At 36.9% G+C, this 16,756-nt stretch overlaps 1 protein-coding gene across 1 annotated transcript in view; it reads right to left on the bottom strand.

Annotated features, from left to right (window-relative positions):
* Nucleotides 1-13,451: 13,451 nt before the first annotated feature.
* LOC128641895 (uncharacterized) overlaps nucleotides 13,452-16,756 on the bottom strand; it is a 38,794-nt gene continuing 35,489 nt past the window's right edge. Inside the window, exon 4 of the mRNA XM_053694465.1 lies at nucleotides 13,452-14,864. Within this exon, the coding sequence (XP_053550440.1) occupies nucleotides 14,035-14,864 (830 nt within the window). The 3' untranslated portion in view covers nucleotides 13,452-14,034. The remainder of the gene's footprint in view (nucleotides 14,865-16,756) is intronic.

The raw sequence follows: 16,756 nt of genomic DNA, 5'->3' as shown, positions 1-16,756 counted from the left end.
TATATATATATATATATATCACTCAATACTTGGTTTTACTTACCTGTTTTACTTGTTTTAATGTATACTCTTGATAAAGACGTGTAATACGTTGAAACGCGTTGAGCAAATAAAACCTTTTATCCTTTGTTGAAAGATTGTCAAGATCTTGTTTTGCTGTGCTGAGCTGGAATCTCCTTATTTATGGAGTAAGTTACTACATTTTTTTCAATTACACACTGGATACTTTTGTCATTTGGGTCTCTATTCATTTATAGTCCACTTTTGGATAAACCTGAAAATTCAGTAATTGACTCCAGGAACCTGTGGACTCTTGCCATCTGACGCTACGTTCCCTTTCAGCTGTAAAGATTCATCTTATGGAGTGAGTATACTGCACCCATATTAATTGGCTTCAATATATGCATCAAGCCTTTTTTCTCTTCACTTACTAGAGAAAATCACTCAATAGACCAGCGCCATCTACTACTACTATCTATCTATATATATATATATATATATATATATATATATATATATATATATATATATATATATATATATAGTATCTCACAAAAGTGAGTACACCCCTCACATTTTTGTAAATATTTTATTATATCTCTTCATGTGACAACACTGAAGAAATGACACTTTGCTACAATGTAAAGTAGTGAGTGTACAGCCTGTATAACAGTGTAAATTTGCTGTCCCCTCAAAATAACTCAACACACAGCCATTAATGTCTAAACCGTTGGCAACAAAAGTGAGTACACCCCTAAGTGGAAATGTCCAAATTGGGCCCAAAGTGTCGATATTTTGTGTGGCCACCATCCAGCACTGCCTTAACCCTCTTGGTTCACCAGAGCTTCATATGTTGCCACAAGAGTCCTCTTCCACTCCTCCATGACAACATCACAGAGCTGGTGGATGTTAGAGACCTTGCGCTCCCCAACCTTCCGTTTGAGGATGCCCCACAGATGCTCAATAGGGTTTAGGTCTGGAGACATACTTGGCCAGTCCATCACCTTTACCCTCAGCTTCTTTAGCAAGGCAGTGGTCATCTTGGAGGTGTGTTTGGGGTCGTTATCATGTTGGAAAACTGCCCTGCGGCCCAGTCTCCAAAAGGAGGGGATCATGCTCTGCCTCAGTATGTCACAGTACATGTTGGCATTCATGGTTCTCTCAATGAACTGTAGCTCCCCAGTGCCGGCAACAATAATGCAGGCCCAGACCATGACACTCCCACCACAATGCTTGACTGTAGGAAAGTTACATTTGTCTTTGTACTCCTTACCTGGTTGCCGCCACACACGCTTGACACCATCTGAACCAAATAAGTTTATCTTGGTCTCATCGGACCACAGGGCATGGTTCCAGTAATCCTTGTCCTTAGGCTGCTTGTCTTTAGCAAACTGTTTGCTGGCTTTCTTGTGCATCATCTTTATAAGAGGCTTCCTTCTGGGACGACAGCCATGCAGACCAATTTCATGCAGTGTGCGGCGTATGGTCTGAGCACTGATAGGCTGACCCTCCACCCCTTCAACCTCTGCATCAATGCTGGCAGCACTCATACGTCTATTTCCCAAAGACAACCTCTGGATACGACGCTGAGCACGTGCACTCAACATCTTTGGTCGACTATGGCGAGGCCTGTTCTGAGTGGAACCTGTCCTGTGAAAGCGCTGTATGGTCTTGCCCACCGTGCTGCAGCTCAGTTTCAGGGTCTTGGCAATCTTCTTATAGCCTATGCCATCTTTATGTAGAGCAACAATTCTTTTTTTAAGATCCCCAGAGAGTTCTTTGCCATGAGGTGCCATGTTGAACTTCCAGTGACCAGTATGAGAGAGCGTGAGAGCGATAACCCCACATTTAACACACCTGCTCCCCATTCACACCTGAGACCTTGTAACACTAATGAGTCACATGACACCGAGGAGGGAACATGCCTAATTGGGCCAAATTTGGACATCTCCACTTAGGGTGTACTCACTTTTGTTGCCATTTGTAGACATTAATGGCTGTGTGTTGAGTTATTTTGAGGGGGTAGCAAATTTACACTGTTATACAGGCTGTACACTCACTACTTCACATTGTAGCAAAGTGTTATTTCTTCAGTGTTGTCACATGAAAAGATATAATAAAATATTTACAAAAATGTGAGGGGTGTACTCACTTTTGTGAGATACTGTGTATATATATATATATATATATATATATATATATATATATATATATATATATATATATATATATATATATAAATGTTGATTAGAAAATATCACACGAATACCACTATTTAAAAAGAAAGATATTTTACCCTAAAGTTTCCCCAGTAGCCACATCCTATTGTAAAGGGATTTTAAACAGCAAACCCAGGATGCTAGTCCTGGGACTTGCAAGGGAGCGTGTAGCTGACACTTTAAATCCCTCCTCAGTTTGAAGGGACATAAATCCCACATTTTTTCTTTCATGATTCAGATAGAGAATACAATTTTAAACAACATTCCAATTTACTTATATTATCTAATTTGCTTCATTCTTTAGATGGGCCAGCTCGTAAGCTTTGCATTTCTGCTTTTTAAATAAAGATAGCAAGAGAACAAAGTAAATTTGATAATAGGAGTAAATTAGAAAGTTGTTTAAAATTGCGGCTCTATCTTAATCATTAAATAAAAAATGTGGGTTTACTATTCCTTTAAACTAATTAATGTGGGGGGCGGAGCCTGGAGTGCAATGGAGTAGGACACGCAGTGTAACAGCTCAGTGCACACCAGAGCTCAAGGGTACTCGATAACCACATTTTTCCCCTGTGAGGGGGCCCATCAGGAGAAGAAACTATGCCCTAGGGCTCAGAGACAAGGCTATAGGAGTCAGACCGGGTCCAGAACATAGCTGTGTGAAAACACAGCTCCCGATACACTGCTGAGCAGAGAGTGCGGTGGCCATCTTGGAGATACACATGGCAGGCCGGTCAGCACTATGCACCGTCCTGGGATGCCTTAAATGGAAATTGAAGACTCTGATCTATAGGTGAGAGGTACATACAGAGGGGATGGGCTCCCACATCATGTTTTAAGGGACAACTGCTGTGAGCCTGGGTCTATGGAGCCCCTTATAGAAACGGCCACTCAAACTACTCACAGGGCTTAGCGTTAGGCCTTACACACTAAGGGGCTAAATTACAGGGGAAAAAGCATGCTACTTTGATACCCAGGTGGAACAATAGACCCTCCCAGTGAACTCCAACCAGACCGTGGCAAAGGATTGAACAGGGGCACAGGGAGCATAAATGGCCCCAATATAAATATATTCTGAAGCTCATGCATAGTACAGAAACACTTACTGGGTCCTGCCTAGTTAACTCTCACCTGGTTTATGTGTAAAACGATAGGGGAGTGGAGGGGGATATTCGTTCTACTAGCACCAGTGACGTGCAGTGACGTCAGAGGATGGTGAGGCAGGGGCTAGGATACACCTTCATTCTTTAGATATCCTTTGTTGAAGAAATAGCAATGCACATGGGTGAGCCAATCACATGAGGTATCTATGTGCAGCCACCAATCAGCAGCTACTGAGCATATTTAGATATGATTTTCAACAAAGGACATCAAAAGAATAAAGAAAATTAGATATTAGATGTAAATTGGAAAGTTATTTAAGTTTGCATATGGGTTTCATATGGGTTTCATGTCCCTTTAAATGGTGTCTTGGAAAACTGGTCAACTTAGTAAACATCTGATTTTAGTCTAAAAGGATTGTAACAGAAACACTTGCCAGATAACACAATGCTTGCTCTGATTATGAGATCTAGAAATCCATGCCCATTAAAATATGTTTAAAACATACATTTTACTTTAATGCTGCAAATTATGCTTATAGATTCTTTCATTACATAAGGGATGAGAGTCAGAGGGGGAGGAAGAGAGACAGAGAGAGAAAGAGACCATGGGGGAGAACAACACATAAGGAGAGAGATGGATAGATAGAGAGAGAGAGACACACACACACACAAGGGGGGGGACCACTGCATTTTAAAGTAATAAAACAGCAGAGCTACAGAGAGTTCAGAAAATTAGTCTATAATTTAGTGTGAAGTACAGAGGCAAGCTGTTAGGTTAGTGGGTGTAAAGTTTGAGTAAACAAAATACAAAAACGACCCTGCTATAAAAGAGTAAACAAACACTAAACCACATTCATTAAATTATCATTTTAACTAACAGAATCTTTCAGTAAAATCTTACTTTAATAAGATGTGGGTGAAACACTGCTCTCTGTGCCTCTCTCCTGCTCTGTAAGGATTCAGGAAGTGACAGTGGCACATTCCACTGCACTTAGAGGGGAAGAACAGAACTCTCTTTTTCACTTTAGCAAAGCTAGCAGGTTCACAGGACAGCAACAAAATATATGAAAGTTGTTTTTTTCTGTTTTTGTTTTGTTTTATATGATTTAACATCCAGCCCCAACCCTATGTTCCACTTACTAATGCCTCTCACTGGATTGGTTCAGCCCAAATAGGACTGCCTTAAATAAGCAGTTAATGAGCCATGCAATGATCTTAACCACTTGCATCCAGTAGATGGCGCAGCATGTTGTGTAATGGTGGGCAGACCTGATTGTGCCTCTTCATTGCACAACATATAGCTGTGAGAAAAAAAAATGCTGGGGGAAAAAATTTACAATTTTTTTTTTAAAGCCAATAAAAAAAATATATTTTTGCCCATATGAGAGGTGAAGCACTGCCTCACCTGCCTCTAGTGACTGCACATCACTGACTAGCACAGAGGACTGAACTATCCTAGCTAGAAAGCTGGTATACTTGCAGGGGAGAGAGAGAGGTTTTTTGCCAGCAGAACTGCCTCACATCAGCAGATTGTTATTAAGATGGCCACAAAAAGGCCAGCCAAAACCCCCCAGGGAAGCAAGGCCAATACTACATACCACTTCTTCAGACAGGTGAAGGGAGACAAGACAGTGGTGCCTTCACAGGCAGAGAATGAGGAAGAGGCAGACTCTGATAATAGTGCTTCAGAGTCTCAAACAGACCTGAACCCAGTCACTAAGGCTGACATTAAAATGCTTGTCTCCAAACAAGACATCTCAAATACATTTGACAAACTCTGGGAGAAGATGGATGCTATGAAAACCTCAGTTACCAGTAGTCTGGCAGAAATTAAACAAGACATCCAGGATCTGAGCAACAGGGTTTCTACACTGGAAGATGGCGAAGCTACAGTACTAGAGGAGGTTACTTCAATATCACAGCAGGTAGAGACCCAAAAACAGGAGCTGGAGATGATCCAGGACAGGATGGAAGATCTTGAAAATCGCAGCCGCAGGTACAATATTCGCCTGAAGGACATCCCTGAAAAGTGTCATGAGACCGCTTACACTGCTGTTGAGAAAGAACAACATTAAGTACAGATGGGGATTCCCTTTTGCACTCATCATTTTCCATAAGGGAGCTACATTTACCATCAGAGAAACTAGAGATATACCGGATATTTGCAACCACCTAGGCCTGGAGACTCCTTGACTGCCTTCTGACCTTCTTGACTCTAATAGTAAGGATTACAATAGAACCTGCCCCTTGCCGCAGAGACAGAGCTGGTTGAAGAATACTAAAAAGAAGCAAAAGACCTGAGCTCCCACTTAATTGATAAACTGAATAAGAAACCTGGGGAAACCATGTGCTCAGGGTTATCTACCTTTCATGGACCGACCAGAATCAGATGAGTATGAGCATGTTATTGTTGGTTAAAAGGTTAACAAGTTTCGAGCCCTTGAGGCTCTCTGTATGTGGAGGGGGAGGAAGGGAGGTAGGGAAAGTATGGACTGTACCTCTGGGATATGCAGCCGCTGGATGTGGTTGGGGAGGACAATCCTGAGACTTTGAGACTTTGGGGCCTAGGGAGGGATCGGGGGGGGGGGACTATCCTGGTTGTTGGGGGGGATGTGTTGCTTTAAGTAAACAAGAAGTATATAACTCCCTTGATCTCAAATTTTATGTTTCAATATATAAATTTCAAATGCACGATTATTGTTACGCATAAATAGTGGATATTGCTTATAAATGCTTGCTAATGGGGAGTGGGCTAATGTTGTAAGAAATTAGAGTGTGTTATTTTTGTATTAGAATGTCCCTTTAATACATTTAGGAAATTAATAAAAACATGTTTATTTTTAAATACATAATATTTGTTTGCTACATCAGCTGCTCACAATACACACATTCTTGTTATATAAGCTCAACAGACCAGATAGTTTTAGATCATCCACCCCTTAGGGCCTGATTTTCGAAGCCTCTTGACTCTGGTGAGATGATCTAAAATGATCCTCTCTCACTGAGAGATCTCTATGTGAAATTTTCAAAAGGCAGATTTTGCTTTACTTCTCACTTCTCCAAGGGGTGTTCCCTGCACCCAATTGTGCTAAGTAAAGCAGACTGGGAACTTGCAGTGTTCCAGCTCATTGTCACAGCATTAGTGCTGCTCTCCCACACGTCCTCAGTTAATAGAAAAAGCTCAGACTGTCAGATAAAGTTAAAAATTCCACAATTTAATGGTAAACATAAAAAACAGATGTCAACCATATGATTTAAAATCACAGAATGCAAAGGAAGCCTGATGAAACAGACAGAGGTCTGAGAAACGCGTTGCATTCTAATATCAGAGTCATATGGTTGACATCTGTTTTTTATGTTTACCATTAAATTGTGGAATTTTTAACTTTTTCTGAGAGTCTGAGCTTTTTCTATCAACTGAGGACGTGGGGGAGAACAGTACTAACGCTGTGACAGTGAGCTGGGATACTGCAAGTTCCCAGTCTGCTTTACTTAGCACAATTGGGTGCTGCTCCACTTGTATTCATTTGTCATCTCCATTATCCATATTGTATCAGCTGTATCACACTAGGAAGTGCCTTTGTTTTGTGATTCCCATTCACAGAGAAGGTTTATATCCAGATCGTATACCTGGCAAGGAGCTGACTCCATATTGGGTGTGACCAACATATGACATATCATCTGAATAATACAAAAGGATTACCAACACCAAAAATGACTCTTATCACCTTTGGATCCATCTAAAGACTGACATCTTGAACAGATAAGAGTCAATAGGATGTATTGTTCTCTTGTATATATAATTTTTGTCTTATTTCATTTAATATTGGTATACCACTATATTTGCAATATAGCTCTTAGTGTGTCTATTTTTATCATTACACTCATTATAGATAGTGGGTTATACCAAGGATAACTTAGCCTCTTTACCTGTACTTGCGCCCCCTAGAGTTGACACTTGGTGTGTACAACAGGAATATTTGAACAATTTAAATAAAGTTATTTGAAATATTTTCACAATGACTTTTAACCTAAAGGAGGGTTGAATTGCGATGGCGTGGATGACTGTTATAAGATGTATATAATGCAAATCACTGGACTAGGTCTCCTATATAATTTAAGATTTGGCAGTGACTATAATTTGAATGACCTAGGATGTGACTGTTAATCCATAGTCTTCAAATAAATAATGGCTTTGTAATCTCAATATTTCTGTATAACTGTGGAGGTCCTAGCAGTAAGATTTAATCTAGTTTAATCTGGATGTATTGTCTGTGGATGTTAGTAGGTGATTATGGCATATTGTGATGTTCCATATACATAGAGAGTGAATAAAATGGATCTTTCAGACTGGATTGGAATAATCCTGAGTAATCTTATATTATTCTGACTGATCGTATCTTACAACCTAGTTTAACGCTGTTATACGTTAATTTGGCCACATTGTATGAGTACCATTAACCCTGGTAGAAAGGATGTTAAATTGTGGTACTTGTATGATTCTTAATAATAATTCAATGTCATATAATAGTATATCTGTATTAATATTTTCACCAGTACTTCAAATATCTATTCACAATAATCATAGTTGATTACACTGTAACCATAAGGATAATCTGTTTAATGTACCACCAAAGTCTGTAATATATTCAATTACTGAGTATTTTATCCAATACTGATTACTCTTATTACAGTCCTATGTATATGCAGGTAGAGGAGTTACTGGTGTCTTTTCTGCTATAATCTCAAATGGGCAATACTATCAGTTTAAGTATCTGAGGTTAGTTCCGGTTCCATTAGCAAATTATATCCAATCCTAAATACTTAAATACCTATCCTGTATATATGCAGGTCAAGCAAGATTACTGGTACCTTATTTACTACAATCTCTTGTAGGTAATACTATCAGTTTAGGTATATATGATAAAGTAATGCTATGTATGTAAAGAGAAAAAATTACAAAGTAATTAATGTGATCAATAAACACTGGAAAATATTACAATCCAATGCAACACTAAAGCAGCTACTAGGTGACAAAGTAGATATAAGCTACAGAAGAAGTCGAAACCTGAAAGACATGGTCAGTCCTAGTCACTTTTGTGAAAAAAAGATAAAAACAACAACATGAGATTGGCACAAGGTTCTTACCCTTGTAGTACCTGCTGTAGCTGTAGACACATGTGAAAAACTACAAAAGTTTATGATAGATTTGGGAAAGCACATGATATCAAATCATATATTAGTTTCAATACAACTGGTGTTATCTATATGATCCAATGTGGCTGCCCAAAGATCTATATCGGGATGACAACACGCAAATTACGCACAAGAGCACCTACGTAACATCAAACACACTGCCAATGATCTACAAAAACAGAAAAACATCACCTCTGTTGCCTACCACTTTCTGAAATACCATCAAAGTTAAGTTGGAAACCTAACATGCACAGGCATTCAGAAGATTAATGTAGGCATAAGAGGTGAAGATCTAACCAAAAACCTATTACAGTATGAGAGCAGATGGATTTTTTTAAAGAATTAAGTCCAACCTAACGGATTGAGCGAACACAATAATTATTTTACATATCTGTAAATTTGATATGATTATGAATAAGGTAGATAGTTATACCAATATGCAGAAACACAAAACAATATATTTGGCATAAAATATCAGACGTAACTGGTGCAGTACAAGAGATATTATTATGTAAATCTGATCTTAGCATATCTAATTTAAGGTTTTTAATGATATACCAGTCCTGTGAATTAGAGGAGAATATAGTCCACAAAGAGTCTAAATTGAGTCTATCAGGACCAACTACACCTGATATACCTACTGTAATAAAGATAAAGGATATACTTTTGAGTATATGATATTAACACAAATCGTGTATACTCATTGAAAATAAGCTCTGTATAACAGCTAGAATAAGCTTCAATAATGGTTATTATATTTTACTGAGATATCAGAAACTCGATTAAGGTACTATCCATAAGGAAATTAGTCAATTCTAGATATAGAGGCCTATTTACCAAAGATCTTGCGGACCTCATCCGACAGTGCGGATCAGGTCGCAAGAATTAAAGATAGACTTCTCTTATCTGTTAATTGCCAGATAAAGGTCCTTATTGATCTATGTTAATTGTTTAAAATAACAATTTTTTAAAACTTCAATAAATTATTTCAAATCGTAACTGACTGTAAATTTTCAAACAGTAACGAGTTGATATTTGATCAATACAAGAAATCTATAAATCTACTCACTCTAGCTTTAAATATCAATGTTCACTATATATAATATAGCGCATTTGTATCAAACTGTATCCATTTGAGTAAGAGGATATCCCAAGTTGTTCTATAAAATCCATACAATGTATGAGGGAAACCAACATATTTAGATCTATTATTCTAAACACACTAACATCAACACCCACTGATTCTAATTGGAGAACAAACAATGACATCAGAATAATAGGCAGAGTCACAGGGGATACATACCCGCCACAACAGCACATCCGTAAACCCTTTGAGAAAGCAGAATCAGTCGGCGAAACATGTCTGGGGAGGCTGGGAGTTAATGGGCTTTCATTCTTCTTTTTTTAATGTAGCAGGAATTTAACCTTAAAAATAGTAGTAGAATTTGCCAGTCTACTTTAGCCCTAAGGCATGCATACAAGCTATAATATTTAGGCTATAGTAACAGTTTAAGATTTTGAATGAATCTTTAATACAGGTTATGGCGGGTTAATGATAGAACCGCTTTACTTAGCATTTCTTTATCGTATGTACTAAAACGGATAGTATTGTCTACAAGTGATTGTAGTAAAAAAGGCACCGGTAATCTTGCTCTATTTACATTTACATATAGCAGGTATACGAATATTTAGGATCTGATACTACTTGTTAATAGAACTGGAATCTACTGCAGATACTTAAGAACAATCATTATAGACCATGTTACAAAATTAAATAGGTGACAGAAATAAAATTCTATTACAAAAGGAAGAGATATGAATGTATTGTCTTGACACCCTACAAACAAAAGGACTTAACCCCTTTCCTGAATTTTAATGCTTTTGTAACTACAATAAAAACTTTCTATTGGAATGTAAAAATACATCCACCAAGAGATTCAGAATAACCTGTACCTGTTAGAAGAAGACAATATACGTTATACATTGTCCTAATTCATGTACTAACAAATGGTGATTACCTTTATTGGTCACTAATATACATACGACATGGAAGTAGTTGATCCCATTAAATACTGAGAGAATATAATAGGTGGTTATTAACAAGACCACAACAGGTGTATCACCCTTAATGAAACATTAAACACCTCAAGATATTAATATTAATTGTTTAATTATATGTAGTAAAATGACTGAAAAATACTATTATTATTTATTTTGTTCTGCTTTCCTGTAATTTAATTCTGAATATTGTGGGCTTTCCAAATTATGTTAAACATATAAGTTCAGACACAGCTATATTCCACACAGTCATTGGTTGCACACTCTAGTAAGTCATTTATAACCATTCCAAATTGGCCTCAGCAGAACGGGTAACCTAAGTTACAATATGGCTGCTACCATTACATTATGAACATTAGAATGTTACACTTATTTTTTCAATATTTAAAAAACTAATATAATTTTTAAAAATACATGTACAAATTATTCTCAGGCTAATATTTAATACAACATTCAAGCAAAGATTTATTTAGTTTTTAATGTCCCCTTAACTGATTTTGATATTTTCACCAGACAAAGCAATTGATACAGTTGCAAATTTTTTTCTTTTTTAAATTTAGACCACATGGTCATATAGACACAAATTAACAGTTATACACTTACAAAACATGGAAATGTTATTTGAACAAAAGTTCACTTAGTATAAATATTTTAACTTGCATAAGTAGTTACATTAAGGCCTAGATTACGAGTGGAGCATGATATGTGCGCTTCACTCAGTAATACCAGCACGCTTCCAAAGGCTCCAATGGGATGCTCTTTCTCTTGCCATTAGACACAGCAAAGCACTTAGCGCAGCACAGGGGGCAATTCGCACAGCGTTGGTATATACACATATTAACACATAAATATATACAGTAGATATATAAGCATATACATCTATATTTACAGTAAAAACATAGTCCCTATTCACCTCAATGTAAAGGCATTTTTACATCCCACATCCCCTCACTTTAACCCCTTATAACTGCTTTGTGTAGCTTTTTAAAAATAAAGATGCTCATCTTTTTATTTTAGATTAAACAACTGTCCTCTTGATTTAGGGGGCAATTGGGGAACCTCTGGTTAATTGCACTAAGCGCAAAGTGAAGCTTCAAGCTAGCGGTAGCATTAACCAGCCACTTGCAAATGGGTGCATGTTAAAATAGCGCTCCACTTGCAATTTAGCCCTAAGTTAGTTGATTATCCAACACCACATAAAGAAAGTAGTAACCATGACTACAGTAAAAAATGTTTACACTATAGTAACTATATACAGCTTTTTTTCATATAGATCACGTGTCTGGCACAATTCTCACAGCAAGTCTCACAGTATGAGCCCGTCCCAACATGGTGGTTGTCTGTGGCACGTTCACGCTACAAGATTGGGAAGGGGTTAAGTTGTACACTATTTCAACCTGATATTTTTTTTTTACAAATTTGCTTGTCTGCAGAAGGGGATTCGGGATATCCTAGAAATATCCCTAATACATTTTACACTTTAAAAACCAAGAGTGCAGAGGTTAAAAAAAAATATATATACACAGTATATATATATATATATAGTCCACCAGGGTTAAGCACTCACTATACCACAGCAACCTCCAGGGTGCACTTTAAAAAATCTTCATATAACAATAATACTGCAGGAAGGCACTCACTGTATTTTCAAAAAGTGATATTTAATTACACGTGAACGTTTTCAGGGTCACTGCATTACTCAGACATATAACAAGTCACAAGCCTTACCTAAATACTCCCCATACTCCCAACAAGCAGTGAAACACTGCGTCCTCACAGCGCAACTGTGCATGCACGGAAGGCCGTACAGCATCTCTGTAGCACCAAACAACCCACCTAGGTGAAAAGCTAACTGAAAAAGGTCCTACCAGTCCCTACCAATCCCGGTCAAGGGAAATGTCAACAAACTGCAAACTAGGTCCTCGTACTGTGGGCAGCCCTACTTTTACTTGCTAATCAACTTGTGTTCATATTAAACAGGTATACCTAATAGCACGTTTCTACCAGCGGTCGTTGCTCTACATACCCACTCACTAAACCTCTGCACCTATTATACATGAAAGGGCATTTCACGAGGGCCTAGTTTGCCGTTTGTTAACATTTCCCTTGACCGGGATTGGTAGGGACTGGTAGGCCCTTTTTAGGTTTGTTTTTCACCTAGGTGGGTTGTTTGGTGCTACAGAGATGCCGTAAGGCCTTCCACGCATGCGCAGTTGTGCTGTGAGGACGCCATGTTTCGCTGCTTGTTGGGAGTATGGGGAGTATTTAGGTAAGGCTTGTGACTTGTAATATGTATGTCTGAGGACGGAGGTGACCCGAAAACGTTCACGTGTAATTAAATATTACTTTTTTAAAATACGGTGAGTGCCTTCCTGCAGTATTATTGTTATATATATATGTGTGTGTGTTATAGGCAAAGTGTGAAATTCAGGCATTCTTTCGACTACATAAGTGTAGCATGTTTTTGGCAAAGTATGAAATGAGGTTATTTCATTCTGATCTTATATACTTTATTTTAATGCCTATGTATTCTATTCCTACTTTTTTCTGCAAAGTATAATAGAATAGACAACACAGGGGACACTTTCCAAACAAATTGAAATCTGTGAAACCCAAACTCATTTGCAAAAGAATAAAATTATAGATAAGAAAAATTGAACGAACTGGTATCTGAACCTAAGCAAAATAAAAATCTTCTGATGAACATTGCATCAACGTTTCAGTCTTCTCAGATGAAAAATTTTTCTTAACGAAAGCTAAATTCAACAAAAATGTATTCTGATGAACATTGCATCAATTAAGTCTTCTGAACTTGACTGACATTTTACACAGATGAGAAAATTGGATTGATGAACTGGTATCTGAAACTTACCAAATATTACGTACGAACTGAAACATTTTATTAACAAAAGCTAATATCTACACAAATATTCTGATGAACATAGCTGTGTGAAGTTGGCACCCCATTTAATTAAATTATGAATACAAATATACCGTTCATTTGTAATACATTTCTGCCGCCAGTTTCGTTTCAGAGATATTGCACATTTTCTCATGTTAACCTATGTGACCTCAATCTCTGCCCACTTTCCACCCTATTGTCCAAAATTAACACAGCTAAGAGGAGTTGATAGAGCTACAGACAACATATTCATAATAATTACACAAAGTTATAACAGCATCTATACAAAGATATCATTTGAACCATTTGTTTTACGTAGGCACAAAACAAGTTGTGACCGATTACGAGAGGTGCGCTAACTGCTACATGCGGAGCGATAAGAGGTTTATCGGAAGTGTTTGCGCATCGGAAGTAGCACGCGTATTACAAGTTGAAAATAAACTCATTTTTTTACTTCAAACTTGTATTACATGTGGTATCCAACGAGCGCAAATAGCTTACTTCTAGTGTAAAAAGAAAACACACAGCATTAAATTATGATTCACTGTAAGGGACCATTTTATACCAGAATTTTCAATTTATATTTGCGTGGGTGTGTAAGAAGTTCATTTATTGCCTTCCTGATGATTGTTTTACATTCATCCTTTGATATTGAAAATTCCTTCTGCACTCGTTCTAGAATATCATCTCTCAAGTTTTTTGGAATGGCATTTTTGCCACGAGAGCCATCAAAATTAGTGTTTCTTGTCCATGTCTGATAAATATCAAAAGGCACATGGTGCATGAACAGATATCTGACGTATATCTGAGGTTTACCTTTATGGTTTTCTAACATTAGTTTTACATCTTCCTCTTCCAGATGAGCTAACTTGATGTCTGGAATTTGCGTGTTGGTAGGGCTTGATATATACACAATGTCATTATCAGTTTGGAAAAAGACAGATGGGCAGTTAGCTGAAGAGGTAGACATTGTGTTACGTGATGGTGAATTTTTGGAACCATGTGAGGAATTTTTGTTGTAAAATGATTTATTTCTGGAAGGTGTTGGTATTGTCGATATCTCTTCAACATATAATGAAGTGGGAGTCTTATACAATTGAGGGTCAGAAGAAGAAGTTAAAACAGAAAATCTACCATTGCTTTTTTCACCAGCACACACGCTATTTATGTTAATCTGCAGCACAGGCCTTTTTCTTGATGTGGGTTTGAGTCTATTTTGCAAGGCAGACTTGGGTAGGTGGTTCACTTTCCCTTGGGTATTCATTAGTTCAGGGTCCATATTTTCTTGCTCATCACACACTAAGCCAAAGGTTAGCAACTCTTTATAGCTCTTCTTATTTCTGCTTTTCTTCAGATGTCTGTGAAGAGTAGCTACAGAAGATGGGTTTTCTGTCACAGGAGATGCCAAATGCAAAAAAAGAAGAAAATATATTTGTTATCTAACTGCATTATGTACTAATGGGAAACTTTAATCACACACACATAACATACTTACAAACGCACACACATAGACATAAACATACTTACAAACACACTCACACACACACACATAGACATAAACATACTTAAACACACACACATAGACATAAACATACTTACAAACACACTCACACACACACATAGACATAAACATACTTACAAACACACTCACACACACACATAGACATAAACATACTTAAACACACACACATAGACATAAACATACTTACAAACACACTCACACACACACATAGACATAAACATACTTAAACACACACACATAGACATACACATACTTACAAACACACTCACACACACACATAGACATAAACATACTTAAACACACACACATAGACATAAACATACTTAAACACACACACACACATAGACATAAACATACTTAAACACACACACATAGACATAAACATACTTAATCACACACACATAGACATAAACATACTTAATCACACACACATAGACATAAACATACTTAAACACACACACATAGACATAAACATACTTAATCACACACACATAGACATAAACATACTTAATCACACACACATAGACATAAACATACTTAAACACACACACATAGACATAAACATACTTAAACACACACACACATAGACATAAACATACTTAATCACACACACACACACACATAGACATAAACATACTTAATCACACACACATAGACATAAACATACTTAAACACACACACACACACATAGACATAAACATACTTAAACACACACACATAGACATAAACATACTTAATCACACACACATAGACATAAACATACTTAAACACACACACATAGACATAAACATACTTAAACACACACACACACACACACATAGACATAAACATACTTAAACACACACACACATAGACATAAACATACTTAATCACACACACACACATAGACATAAACATACTTAATCACACACACATGGACATAAACATACTTAAACACACACACATATACATAAACATACTTAATCACACACACATAGACATAAACATACTTAAACACACACACATAGACATAAACATACTTAAACACACACACATAGACATAAACATACTTAATCACACACACATAGACATAAACATACTTAAACACACACACATAGACATAAACATACTTAATCACACACACATAGACATAAACATACTTAAACACACACACATAGACATAAACATACTTAATCACACACACATAGACATAAACATACTTACACACAAAAAGCATTGTCAATCCGAAGATTGATGGATTGTACACCTAGATAGCACTCATTCCCTAATCAATAGTGGCAAAAATTGGGCAAGATATGAGTGTTCTAGGAGGAGGGAGTGCACTGGGATTTTAAAATATAACCTTTATTAGGTAATTTTAAAAGAAAAAGACAAATACAATCAACATACATATATTGTTAAAAACACAGGATTTGGTCTAATTTGGTTTGTTTCCAATTTTCACAAACTGAGACAAGTGGTTGTGGCACAGATTGGTCTGACTTTAGTTGAAATAAATCTCAGATTTGAAAAATTTCCAGGAATGGGTAGAAATCCAATGTTCTTTGAGCTTATATACTATTCATGGAGCTGGTATTGCTGCAATATTGACTCTGCTGTTAATGTGTGTTGCCTAGAATTTAAAGTTGAATTCAGGTTATCTTCCTGGATATTTTATATGCTTAACATACAGTGATCTCACCCTAAATCAGTGTAAGATTTTGTTAATACTGCGTGTGAACTCTAAAAAAAGATTGGCGTTAGTGTAAGAATACAATAT

Source organism: Bombina bombina, chromosome 11, assembly GCF_027579735.1.
Source record: "Bombina bombina isolate aBomBom1 chromosome 11, aBomBom1.pri, whole genome shotgun sequence".
NCBI classification, from domain to species: domain Eukaryota; kingdom Metazoa; phylum Chordata; class Amphibia; order Anura; family Bombinatoridae; genus Bombina; species Bombina bombina.
Note: the sequence above shows the minus strand (reverse complement) of the source record. Positions and strands in the feature narration are given on the sequence as shown.